The sequence below is a fragment of the Lygodium microphyllum genome, chromosome 20 (assembly GCF_053477565.2).
Source record: "Lygodium microphyllum isolate KBCC chromosome 20, Lygodium_microphyllum_v1.1.10, whole genome shotgun sequence".
Classification (NCBI taxonomy): domain Eukaryota; kingdom Viridiplantae; phylum Streptophyta; class Polypodiopsida; order Schizaeales; family Lygodiaceae; genus Lygodium; species Lygodium microphyllum.
Genome location: NC_141154.1, coordinates 27,001,532 through 27,015,687, shown reverse-complemented (window position 1 = coordinate 27,015,687; position 14,156 = coordinate 27,001,532). Strand labels below are relative to the sequence as shown.

General features: G+C 38.2%; 1 protein-coding gene across 1 annotated transcript; it reads left to right on the top strand.

The window, feature by feature from the left end:
- The first annotated feature begins 5,349 nt into the window (after positions 1 to 5,349).
- LOC148018770 (mitogen-activated protein kinase homolog NTF3-like) lies at positions 5,350 to 8,240 on the top strand. The gene is made up of 2 exons (XM_087701089.1): positions 5,350 to 6,404; positions 7,156 to 8,240. Exons 1-2 carry the CDS (start codon positions 5,982 to 5,984, stop codon positions 7,843 to 7,845), a joined length of 1,113 nt encoding a protein of 370 aa, XP_087557215.1. The 5' UTR covers positions 5,350 to 5,981; the 3' UTR covers positions 7,846 to 8,240.
- Positions 8,241 to 14,156: the final 5,916 nt, after the last annotated feature.

Below are 14,156 nucleotides of genomic sequence, written 5' to 3'. Positions count from 1 at the left end.
GAATCATACAAATTATGTACCCCTCATGTATGATTATCATGGTCATTATGCCACAACTACATACATACATGCAAGAACTCGCCAATTATGGTGCTACATCTACCATGCCATGCTACATTTGAGTTCATTCCAAGCAGTGCACTTATCATATATCACGCATCCTTGCTCATGCAACCTATCACTAGCTTTTCATGTAATGTTCTAGTCATTAAATAATAGAGAGTTGCCTTGGTAAATTTTTTACTCCAATGATCACCAATTCTCAGCTTGGATTGCAAAGTGGTAGGGGCATACAGAGATATGATGGTCAAGGTCTCCTTCACCATATCAATGCGTACAACAATTAGACCACCTTCATTATCACACCACAGTAGTGAGAGCTTCAGATCGTTGTGAACTGAGAGGAGAAAGCTTCCTCTTTCTCTAACTTTTAACCCTTGAAAGCATTGATACTCCTATAATCCTTTCTAACCCTAATGGCCCTCATTGACCTTCGCCTCTTGAAGACCTATGATGTCGGCTCTACTCTTCTTGAGAATATGGAAGCATGCTTCTTAATTCTTCAGAGAACCTAATCCCCTAATGTTCATGGTAATAACTTTCACCAGGTGCAGGTGTTACTCATTGATGTAGATTTCATAGTGTAGGGGAGCACAGATGTTATAGTCCACCAATGGCTTCTGGCTAAGCTTCTTGAGAGATGTTCTATGGCTAGGAAATTTGTCAGTAGCCTTCACTTTCCCCTTATCAACTGGCACATTTTCCTTATATTTGATAGGTCCCTTTGAAGTCAAAGCCTTTGCTCGCTTGGTTTTGGCACCATTATTCTTATTCTTACCAGTTTTAACAAAGCCATCTGCATTTAGCTTTGTGTTCTTTCTTGGCTTTGGTATTTGACTAATGATGCACATTCGAAGCTTGGATCTACCATGCTTTAGGAGATGGAGTCTAGGAATTAGCTTGAGGCTCTTCCATCCAGTCATTAGCAATAATCCTCTATAGGAAATCCCTCGCATAGTCCCCATATCTTCATCAATCATCTTGAGGGGAGAAGTTCATTGACTAGGGCATCGTGTAGACTAAGTTTTCCTTGTGAGAAACAATACTTCCCATGATCTATTCTCATTCTTATGTCAAGGTAACTAGGGCAAGGAAAAACATGTGATTGACAAACATGAAAGGTTGTATTAGATTACACAAACGAGAAGCAAAAAGCAAGACCAAAAGCATGAACTGTACTTGCATAAAGTACTTAAGCACTAAAAACTCTAAGAAATAATGAAAATTACTTTTATATTGTCCTTAGCAATCCAAATCTCCTATCTTTCATTCTTTTCCAAGCCTCAAAACATTCACTCTAGAGCATTTCCTATCATTTTACTATATTTCACATATTCAAGCCATCAAACATCAACAAAGTCAAGCTATATAAGCAAAAGTTGATTTCAAAACTTATCCTTAATCTTGTTGATCTTGAGAACCCTCTACCACATGCAACAACTGTTGAGAGAGCCAAAACCAACAAAACTATTCACATCACTACAACCCTTGGAAAATAGTGTTCCCTATCTTCAAGTTACAACAATCCTGCCAAGGAAAATGTTGGCCTTGTTCGAAGTGAGGAGATAATCCCAAGTGAGACTATTATTGGATTTCTATTTTAAATTTTGATTTGTTGAACTATATGGTTTAAAATTTTGAGTTTAGGGACTTACAAATACTTGTAATCATGTAAATATGTCTTTCATGTGAGAAACCTCAAAATACCATTTTCGAGGTTTCATCTTTTGTAATCATGATAGCATGTTGAGTATTGAGAGTGAATTAAGAGAATATTAGGGAGTGAGGGTGAAGATATGCAACAACCACTTATAATGTGAGTGTTCTTCTTTGTTCTTGCTTCTCTACACTAATTCTTTCTTATCATGGGTTATTTGTCTATTGAGAATGAGGAGTTTCATCCATTTGCAAGAGCAAAAGAATGGAGCCAAGGTTAAGAGTAAGGAGCATCGAGCACCAAAAAGCAATAGAGCATTCACTGAGTTCTTGAAGCATAGAGCATCTTAATGTCACTAGAGGTGCGAACTAATATACCTAAGATGAAGATGCCAACTTTGTTATGATTAAAGAAAAATCTACAATTTGGGATATATTTCACAATTTAAGTTTTCAAAATAAAAATAAAAATTAACGAGTAAGTAGGTGTTGTTAATAGAAGAAGTCTAGAACCATTATTTTGAATTTTAAGGATTAGAGTTGTGGCACCTATAGCTTGATTCAACTTGCGAGAGTCAACCTAATCAAATGAATAGCCATGTGGATGGGTGGTCTTACATGTACTTTGTTGAAAACAAGATCTAGTGAAGTCCATGGAGTACCCTTCTTGCGAAGGGTATTTGAGAAACTCTATGAAGTTAGGTTGCTAAGCTATCCTTTTCTTTGTAGAGTTGATCATCTCTTATATGTCATTGTCACACTTTGCAAAATATGTTGGGAACCTCATCATTATTTGCATGTGGATGCAAAATAGTGAAGTTCAAACCGTTGATGAGCTCGCATGCGGCACTATTGTTACACTTATGACCAAGTAATGTGACAATTTTAAGCAAATCATTAATTGACGCTTAAGTACCATTCCTCTCGTATTTCTTCTCCCCCCCCCCCCCCCCCCCCCCCCCAAAAAAAATTACTAGTCCCCCATGGCGTGTTGTTTTGGGGCCCACAAAGCTATTGTTCCCTTCACCTTTCTCCTTAGTATGTCTTCCCCATTCAAGCATGTAGGTGAACTATTAACTTCTAATAATTCACGATTGAGTCTCTCATAGTTATGTGAATATGATCTCAAGGGGGTAATAATTTTGATAAGCTTCTAGGTCACTCACCAAATAATGTTAACAAGCACATCATTCAAAGTATAAGAATTGATAATTGATTCTTTGATATATGTCGATGAAATCCTAATGGTGGTGATGAGGGTTAAAGTGTGTGTGGATCACCACATCACAACCTTCTTTACATTGCATTTAATTTCCAACGAAAAATGATTAGGAAAAGGAATGCTAGATTGTTGAAAGTCACTCAAATATATTTACCAGACTTTGAAAACATAGACCCCCCAACAACCCTCTTAACACCACCCACACCGCCCCCTAAAACAAAACAACCCAACCCACACACATCCAAGAAACTACACAAATTTGGTTCACAACACCTAGACTTGAATTATGTCCTTGATGTCATTTTCATCAACTTTTTAGAGGAACCTTTTTATCTATCCATGTGATGTATTGTTTTTTGGTTGGAAATTACAAAGCTTGCATATTTGGAAGTTAAAAGATATATTTCAATGTTCAAAAAGGAAAGTTACAACTTTGTTCACCTTCCTCTATGTGGCATGAAACAACATTAGAAATGGATCTACTAACAACTAGCACATATATGCACAAATTTGCATTTGTAGACTTACTCATTATGATAAGTAGCCATGAAAAGTAGCTTGTAAACAAATAGGTTGTCTCTTTGGCCAACAACTAAAGTCCAACCTAGCTCTTGAGTGAGATGTCTTATACAATTGCCATAATATAAAGAGCAAAACAAATTGAAGAGCCTAACCCTATGCCAATCTAATTATTTGTCAAGAAAGGTGGAACACAAAGACATGTTTGTTTACTTGCAACCTGTCTGTCTAATCGATGGAAAATTCTCTTGATCAACTAGGCAACATCAAACAATCAATTGCATCGGGCTCTTATAAATATCCCAAGAAAGGCTAGTTGCATGTGACCATTTAATTTGGGTCTTGCATCATGTGATGAGAAGGTTGTGGAAAGAAGGGTGTGGATGTAGAATTGTAATGTTGACCACGTACATATCATCACACTAGTGACAAGCAAGCATTTGTAAAGATGGCCACCACCATAGAATTACAACAGTGACAAGCAAGCTATTAAGGTTATTTTGTATTTGGACACTTGCCTTCATCATGAGTCCCAGGGAAGGAAAAGAAAAAGCATATTGATCATGTGCAATTTTGCCTGAGAAAATCTAAACTATCCCATGGAGGCATTTCGTATGTCCATCACCTCATTCATCTTGACCTATGTCAAGACTTCTCCACCTAGGGTATAGGGGCTAATAGAGTTTCATCCAATAGCACTTGAGAAAAACCTAAATCATACATGACGCCTTTCCTACAACCATCACCTTATTCATCTTGGCCTACATCATCCTATCTCCACCCAAGGTAAAGGGGCCAAAAGAGTCTCATCTAACATTCCACCATTATATCTCATTTTTTGCGAGTGAGTTATACAACTGTTTTTAATAATTGGATATATGCATCATATGACACTAAACAAAAGGGGGGGTAGGGTTCACAAAAGAGTGACAATGAGGGGCCAATAAAGTGGCACTCAAGCATGCATTGTTTTAAGGCTTTACAAAAGCCAAATTATAAAAAACATTTAAATGACTCAATTGTTTGATTCACATTAAGCTTCTATGTAATACTCAATAATTTGTATCATTACTTTAAGTGGCTTTTTAAAATGCATATTTTGTGCAAAACTATCAAGATACTGGGGTGGGGTGCATTTTTTAAAAAGTGTAAATATTTGAATATTGTGATTGGCCAATCTTTGCATTGTCAAGGTAGTGTTCCTTCTTTCTAACCTTCCTCAAAATACCTAAGACATCCCTCACATATTTGCAAAAAGTGTGTCAGATTATTGGAAGAGAGCTAAAGTCTAAGGGTCTTGGGTACTTAACCATTTGGCTAGCCTACTGCATCGCATATGATGCATTATAAATATTTTGATACTAATATCAACTTATTTTTCACACTTTGAAAAAAGGGTAAGGCACTGTTGAGCCGTTCAATCTAGGATTTGAATTCTAGACCATGGATTTCCCACAATCAACCTACCGATTGAGCGATTGAGCTATTGCTCATTGGTGGGTGGTGTATGTTCTGCTTTTCGGAGGGGTGTCACCCTATTGGCCCCCTTACCGTAGCACCAACTGATCCCAATGAGATACTGGATGATGGGAGGGTTTCTTGTTCACGGAGGGCATTGGCTAGCTAGTGCATGCACTCTGGTGGTAGTAGTGATGGGTAGTGTGTGACCAGGTGTGGCATGAGAGGCTTGAGATTTTTATTGGTTGTGATGTCTTGTGGCACAAGAGGCTTGAGATTTTGATTTGTTGTGGAATCATGGGGCATGACTTAGTGATACATGCCTTGTCTTTAATGGGGAATCATGCTGATGCTCTTCTATGGCCAAAAAAGAAGTGTGCGCTTTTGTTGTTGGAGCACATGGCATATTATGCTAATGGCTTTCCATACTCTCTCTATCTATCTCTCTCTCTCCCTCTCTAAGCAGAGAGGCTTCTCCCCCTCCTCTTCCCCTTCTCTTTACAGCTCAACGACCCGAGACGCGTTAGCTGACCTCTTCTCTCTTGTGTTTGTTCTTCTTCTTCTTCTTCTTCCTGCCTTTCTTTGTCGAATTCTTTTCGTCTGTGAAGCACCTTTATCATCAATTCTCCCCTGCTCATTGCCTCTCTCTCCTTTGAAAAAATTAGACCCCTCAACGATGACGTGAGTGAATGAGTGAGTGTGTGTGTGTGCAGCACAGCCATAATCTTGCAAGAAGGGCAGGAGGTAGTAGTAAATAACTATTGTCGGTCCATCAGAATACCCAAGCTCTCAGGTGCTAGGGTTTTGTGCAGGAATCATGGTCTGATTTCTGCGCTTGAGTCGGAAACTGACAGCTGCAAGGCTCTTTTTAGGGTAATTTGACACTGAGCCGCCTTTCTCCGGGCCTATCCAGTCGGGGTAGGGTTTGGGTCTGTGCCAGGTGCAGACCAAGGTTTGCCTGAACAGGAAAGCACAGTAGGGTTTGGGTCCGTGCCAGGTACAAGTTGAGAGCAGAGTGGGTTTCATCTTTGATAATCTCCGCAGCATTCAGGTTATACCCTCTGATATGGCCACTAAAATTGATCCGCCAAATGGCATCGCTGCCCCTGGCAAGCATTACTTCATGATCTGGCGCACGGTGTTTGAGGTCGATCTCAAGTACATACCCATCAAGCCCATTGGCAAAGGTGCCTATGGTATTGTATGCTCGGCTCGCGATCTGGAGGCGCCCTCCAAAGTGGCCATCAAAAGGATCACTAATGTCTTTGAGAATGTTACAGATGCGCGCCGGACACTCCGCGAAATAAAGCTGCTTCGCCATCTCTTCCATGAGAATATCATCGGAATGAAGGATATCATGATGCCGACTAGCAAGCACAGCTTCAAGGACTTGTATGTTGTTTATGAGCTCATGGATACTGATTTGCACCAGATAATTAGATCTTCTCAGATGCTCAATGATGACCACTATCAGTATCTCATTTATCAGGTATACTTCTTGTTTCATAAATGGTACCAGATTTTGTCCAGTCTTAAATTGATATGCAGAGTTTAGTCATAGCCAGGTAATTGCTCTATGATAATCCTGTGTGTTTGCTGGCATGGTGATTTATAGATTGTGGAGGTTGTCGAAGTGCTGTCAGAATTTCTGTATAAAAACACCAGCTTGGACATGGATGAGTCCTCCGTTCGATTTTCTTTGTGCTCTAGAATTTCTATATAGCAATACCAGCTTGGACATGGATGAGGACTCTGTTGGATTTTTTATGCGAGCCCCTCCTATAGATGGCTTTGGAAACTCTGAAGCTGTTAGTGTGACCATAAGTCTAGTGAGTTTCTGGTTTCATATGATGTCTGGGTTGATGCGATTGGTTTGCAAGTGAGATTTACATACAGCTTAGACAAGGTTTCTTTTGGTAGATTGCAAAACATCAAGGTTTGCTGTTATGGAGTCTTCCTGGGTTAACAGGGATAGTGATTCCATAATTGTTGTGCAAGTGAGAAATTCTTTCCCATGTGTCAAGATGCCATGGCTGTTGTGGCATGTCGCCTTGATGTGGCTTTGTGTCTCAGTGAGAACTAAATTTGTGTCTACTGGGAGCTAGTCCATAAAGAGTCCAAATTCAGACACGTGTCATTGACAACATGCCTTAGATTTTATATTGTCTTTGTATGGTCTGACAAGTTAAATTTTATGTGTCTGTATTAGTATCTCATCAGTTGCTTTTACAACCCTGCAGCTGCTTAGAGGTCTTAAATATCTGCATTCAGCCAATGTTCTTCACCGAGATCTCAAACCCAGCAACCTCCTGTTGAACGCAAATTGTGACCTGAAAATTTGTGACTTTGGGCTAGCTCGAACTGGCCCAGAAAAGGGTCAGTTCATGACAGAATATGTGGTCACCAGATGGTACAGAGCTCCTGAATTACTGCTATCATGTGATGAGTACAGCAGCGCAATTGATGTTTGGTCTGTTGGATGTATCTTTGCCGAAATGCTGGGCCGGAAGCCTATATTTCCTGGGAAAGACTATCTCCACCAACTGAAGCTGATTTTGAATACCATTGGTACTCCAACAGAGGATGACCTGCACTTTATTCCCAATGAGACAGCTAGGAATTTTATTCGCTCTCAACCCTACAGTCCACGTGTTTTTCTGGGAAAGCTGTACCCCAAAGCAAACCCCCTCGCCATTGACCTGATTGACAAAATGCTTGTGTTTGATCCTCGGAAGAGGATTACTGTTATAGAGGCACTTAATCATCCCTACCTTTCTATGCTTCATGATGACAATCTAGAGCCAACAGCCCCTGTGCCATTTGATTTCCAATTCGAGGAGGAGGATCTCAAGGAACATGATTTGAGGGAGAAGGTGTGGCAAGAGATGCTTCACTATCACCCTGAAGCTGCCACTAATATGAGCATCTGAAGGTCAGCCAGGGGTTTTGGAACAGGTCTTGAAGCCTGAAGGCCTTTACTCCTCCATATGGGCACACGGCCAGTACTTTTCTACTTTTATAACATGCTTGCTTTACTTAGTCGCTTGAGCAGGCAGACAGTACATGACATGGATGCCACCTCAAAAGAGGTGCTTTGGCATGGATGCCACCTCAAAAGAGGTGCTTTGGCAGATGTGCAGAGAGAGAGAGGGAGGTGTACACAGTTGTAAATATGGAGTTCAGGAGTCATTTCAAGCGATTTCTGTTTATCTTGTAAATATGAGCAGAGTTGGGGGTTGGGAAATGAGAAGAGGTCCTGGTTATAGTGTGTAAAAACCAACAATGTTACACGTCTTTTATTTCCAAATTTGCCTTGACTTCTGAATTCCGGAGTGCTAATTTTGCAATCATGACCAAGCTATACATATGCTGGAGGATTTCTCGAAACAAAAATCTGGGAGGTGCATGCCTGCACTCATTTGCTACTTTTCTTGTTTTAGTTCAGTATTATATAAGTTGTTCCCTCTAGCCTTGCACACAGCTGCAGCAAGTTTGCTGCTTCTGCCACAGGGTAGAACATAGGCATCTTATGCCCTGACTTAACCAAAGTCATTAAGGTTAATATAGTCTATATGGCAGCATTTTAGATGGCCTTTGTTTGGTTGTGAGACAAATGTCTAGACCTATAAGGATTTTTGGGTCCTTTGTTGGGAAAAAGATTTTTTGTGAGCATAACTCCGGTTAGTCCAGTTGTGATACCATAATACTTATCGGCTTTGGAGGAATCAGAGTTCGTGTTCATATGGCTATTATGCATGTCTTTTTTATTTCTTTTTTGAGTCCAGATGCTCAGAAGTGGGGTGCTTCCCCTCTGAAAATGGGTAACAACTATGTTGACATTGCTCATACTTAGCATAGGTAGGATAGCTTGTAAACCTGGCTAAACAATAGAGTTTGATTGCACTTACTGACCCTTCCAAGGAGGAGCAATCAAGTCTTTGAGTGGGTAATAGTTCGGACTTCCATGGATACACCACGTGAATGCTACCCATTGTTGCACCCAACAATAGTTGAGTCCACTCACCTTTGGAACCACATTCATACATTTTTTAGTCTTTTTCTCAAAGGTCTCTGGCTAGTTCCTCTTCAAGTCCTTTGTGAGCTAAGGTGTGCCTTGTAAATAATGGAGAAAGTGATGAATGCAAATTGAAACATCCCTTTGATATATCCTTTTTCTCATGATTAAACAAGATGATCCAATGATTATTTTGTTATACTCATACCCATGCCTTGGCATATTGGTTTATATGCTTCAATACATAGTAAGAAAGAGTAAGTAAAAAATGTCTGAAACACAATCATTTACCATCCAACATTGTAACCTATGTTACACTCACATCTGACTCCAATACAGGCTTATCATTTGTGCAATATAGTGCTAGTAGTTGTAATGAACAAGCATTCACATGCTACAGAGAAGACATTGAATAAATCCATATGGCTTGGATAATGTTCAAGGAAATTAACCATCGAGTTGAAATCTTAGTATATCCTTGGCTAATAGCAATTGGCATATTTCATTTTGCAATGCTATTTTTGAATAAGTAGATGTTAAAAAACTAATGGCATAAGCAATAGTATGTTTTCTTTTTTGGTTTTGAGGGTGGGTTGGGTGGAGGGGGTTGGGGGTGGGGGACTCAAGATGGAGATGAGAAGCTCAAGAACAAAGAAATCAAGGTGAAATTGTTTCTCTCTTCTATGTTTATTTCTCTTACAATACAAAGTAGATAACAAGGGTTACATAAAATAAAACTTTTCTAACACTTTCTAATGTGAAATACAACTTCAAGTACATAGGCTCACACTTGCAACATGACATTGAATAGTAGTTGTAACAAATTAGGAATCATATAGAGAATCATTTACATGATTATGAAATTGTTATCTTATGGAGTTCTCCACAAGTATTATTTCAACTTGATTTCTCAAAACTCCCCCTTAAGCTTAATTCCATGTTAAGTGCTCCAAACAACTTAAAACTATTTTGCATGCAATGTATTTGTAAACTTGTCATACACCTAATCAATATTATCTACAAGAACCTCTTGCAAAGAGAGTATCTATATGCTTTTATCCTTGCATAATTTGTGCTAATTTTATGTTGCTTATGTAGTACAATGCTGGATGACCTTCCCATTGATCTACACATTCAAATGTCCAACAACTTCTCTAACTACACCATCATGTGTGTGGTTATAGCAGCACCATTTGTACTCATTCAAGTGTCGAAGAACTTCTATACTCATTTAAATGTCCAACAACTTCTCTAACTACACAACCACATGTGTGGTTATAGCAACATCAGTTGTACTTTGCCTTAGCCTTAGTTGTTGATAAAGCAATTGTACATAGGTTTTTGTTTCTCCAAGTAACAACAACACTCTCAAGCAAGAATATAAATACATCACTAGATCTCTTGGTTGACACAATATTGGCCTAATCTACATTAGTGCAACCATACAATTCTACATGTCTCATAGCTACCTCATACAAAACCCTAAATGAAACTTATTGATGTCAAAATGTGTTTAGTGCATCCAAACATGTTTCCATTAGGGACACTAGGAGAAGTATGGACTCATTTTCCAACCCTCTAAGATGTGTCAACTTAGAGAGAAAAAATGGAAAAGGTCCCAAAATGACTAATGTTTAAATTTAGATCTAATTTTATATTATGCATAATACTACTCAAATAATTCTCCTCACGCATAACGCATTGTATTTCAATGGTTTGACTCATGGATGTAGGACTTAGGATAAGTTTGATTTTATAGAGCACATAATACTACTCAAAAAATGCTCCCCACATGCATAGCACATTGTGAATGGTTTGACTCGTGGAGGTAGGACTTAAGGTAGTTAAGTTTGTATTCTTGAATAATGGTTTTTCCACCAAATTAGAATGTGCTCGTTTGATGAAATAGGAATATATTAGAGAAAAGAAACTAGGAAATTAGGACTCATTAAAGACCATAAAAATTATTATATATTGGGCAAAGCTTTGATCTTGAGCTTTACTTTTAATCTCTTATGCAATAAACCCACATTGTGTATGGTAGAACATGTAAGAGTCATACACATCCAAAAATTTTCTTCTCTTTAACCAGTCGTGATTCATCCTATGTCCATCTAGCAGTTTTTAACCTCTTAAGTGTAGACTAAACTCACTCTATGCAAATTTGATTCATCCTACATCCATCTAGAAGTCCATTGGGACATATTTGATGGGGGCTAGATGGGATTTAAACAAGTGCACGAGCTTTATATAATGAGTTTGGATTTTATAAACATGGAAATAATAAGGTTTGTTTGAGTGTACTTTGTAAGTAGAGAATCTTTAGGAGCTTGTATAAAAAGAAAGGCTTGATTGCACAATTGGAAATACATGATAGTACGTTGCATAAGATTTGGATTGCTTAGGTGGTTGGCTTGTAAATCAACATCCAAGAACACATCATTCCATGATTAATCTCTTAAGAGCATACATATAGAAGATTCCTTGTTACATTGGGAACTTGAAAATCACTCTAGCTTGATGCGTGAGTCATGAGCTTGATCCATATGTTTCATAAAAGCTAATTTTCTTGACTTGGGTTGCAATTTGCTTGCCTCCGCCATTTCAACCACTTTTCTTTAAGATACAATGCCAATAATCTTGCTGCTATCCTTCCTTGGAACTCCCCCTTTGACCCTTATCCAGCTTTGGAATGCATTTTGTATAATGTTTGAGTAGCACTAGCCTAGTATTAAGCATTGAGTGTGGAGCTTGTCTTGCTTGGACTTGAGATTTCTCAAAAAAGAAACCCAAAAGAACAAAATAAACATGTCTTGAGGGAGATTATGAGCTTTAATCTCAAGCTAGACTCAAGATACGACGTCTTGGGATTAGGTTTGTGGCTTAAACTAAAATGGCTTACCTTGCACTTTTGCACTCATCACAAGGTTAGGTAATAATTTTACTTGCTTTCTTGGCATTTAGAAACCTCAAAATATTTCTAAAAAATCTTTACCTTAAGGCAAAACTTAGACCTTCAAATTGTCACTTGGACCTAGAGAAATTGGTACTTGGAATTCACTTTCAATATGTAGATTATTTTGTTGTCACTGTTGTGTTGCGGACCTAATGCCTTGTCTTTGCCTTTGAAATGCCTTAATTCTTCAATTACCTTTTCTTAGAGGTAAAACGTGCTTTTCTTTGAGCCAAACTTTTAGGCCCATAAGCACACTTCTCATAGTCAAAGATGGATTAGTGAGCTCCTACTGGCTAGGCACACTTTCTTTCTCGAGCTTGAAACCATAGCTCCTTGTCTTGTTGGGCACTAGAAGAGCAATTGAGGTTTGAAGATGCACCTAGCATAGCAACCAATTTCTCGCTTTACAATAATCACCATGCTTGACAAGAGATTATACATTGGAAGCTAAAAAATTCAAACTTTGAGAGAGAGCTAAAATCTCGCTAAAATCCTATAGTACATAGGTAAAAGATGTTAAAGATAGAGAGGAAAAAAACATGAATAGTGGGGTGAATATAAAATTTTAGATACTACTAATGGATTTAATGAATTTAGAATGGACCAAAAGCACTTAAAAGACCTCCCTCAACAACTTTAAACCAAAATGAGGGGTCCTTGAATAGAAATTCAAATAGGGTTTTTAAAACTTGAAACAATAGGCGGATTTGAAATCAAGAATAGTAATGATATGTTATGCCAAAGTAGAGAACACATGCAAAATCTTATCAAGGATCCAAATTCAAAGGCATTACATCAAATTGCATTGAAAGAGATAAGTCGAGATTTTCAAAACTTAATGCAACCAAATCCCAAAGGTGTTAGGTGATTACAAGCACATCATGTTGTATGTGCATTCATACAAAAGAAAAGGAAAGAGAGCAAATCACGAATGTAAGAAGTGATGGAGGAGCAATGAAGTTAGCAAGAAGAAATTCACTGCTCTACTAGTCAAGACAATGAAAAAGAAGAAGATTCAAAAGATAAGTATACAATCCTAAAATGGAATAGGGTATGTACTAACTCAAGGGAGAGAACGTCTTAATGAGGGGGTGATCCTAGGTGTGTTCACTTGTCACTATTGTAGTACATGCTAAGGACAAATACCCCTACAAACGATGATACAAATTATAGATTTATGGCAAACAATGTCAGGAAAGGTAAGATGTTGAAGTTGTGAAAATGCTGAGAGTCACTCCCTTACATAATGATAATGATCCTCAATGTACTTTATACAACCATGGAAAGTAGATTCTTCATGATTGCTAAGGCACTCTAACTATCAGTATAGATATTGGTAGGGGATGATCAATCAACACCCAAGTGGACAACAAGTTGTCAAAGTCACACACACTCAATTGAGCTATGAAGATTGCCCTGTACTTAGCTTCACAAGTAGACATTAAACCACTATAGGTTGTTTTTTTCTCAACCATGGTATACATGAATTACCAAGACAAAAGTAAAACCTGCTAGTGGACACTCTCATGCCATAATTTGCCTAGTCAAACTCATGAAAAATATGCAATTGTGGATTACCACCATGTGGATAGTATAGAGCATAATCACATGTGCCCTTCAAGTAACACAATATTCTCTTCTCAACTTGCCAATTCTTTGAACCAAGGCACTATATAAACTTACTTATATGTGATACTATAAACTATACATCTGACCTAGTGTGACAGACATACAAAAGACACCCAACAATGTGTTAAATTAATGATTGATCAATTTGATTGCCTAGATCTTGTAGACTAAGATATAATTTATGCTTAGTAGAAATAGCCACAATCTTCATACATCAAGGCCAAACCTTTTGATAGGTCCCACAGTACTTTAACTACTACATGACCATGCCATATCCTTTTGTTATGTAATTTGAATGATCATGTAAAAGTTCAACAAGCCCAACTTTTACGTCTCAAAAGTGGAGTGCAATTTAGCTTCGATGAATTAAACTTTAGCCTCATATGGACTCGTGAGCAACTTAGCATCCATGTAAAGATCGACAATCAAAAGGCATCCTTTATCTTATCTCACATAGAGTGTACTCTAACTTGAACTATTGCAAAAGTTACAAGCCAATGGGAATATATGTATCTTATCATACCAAGCTTAGGGTGCATGTTTAAGACCATAAAGAGTCTTTCCCAACATACATAATCTTGCCTCATGTCCTTTAACAATAAAATTGAAGACTATCAAACATATTCCTCCTCATGCAAGTC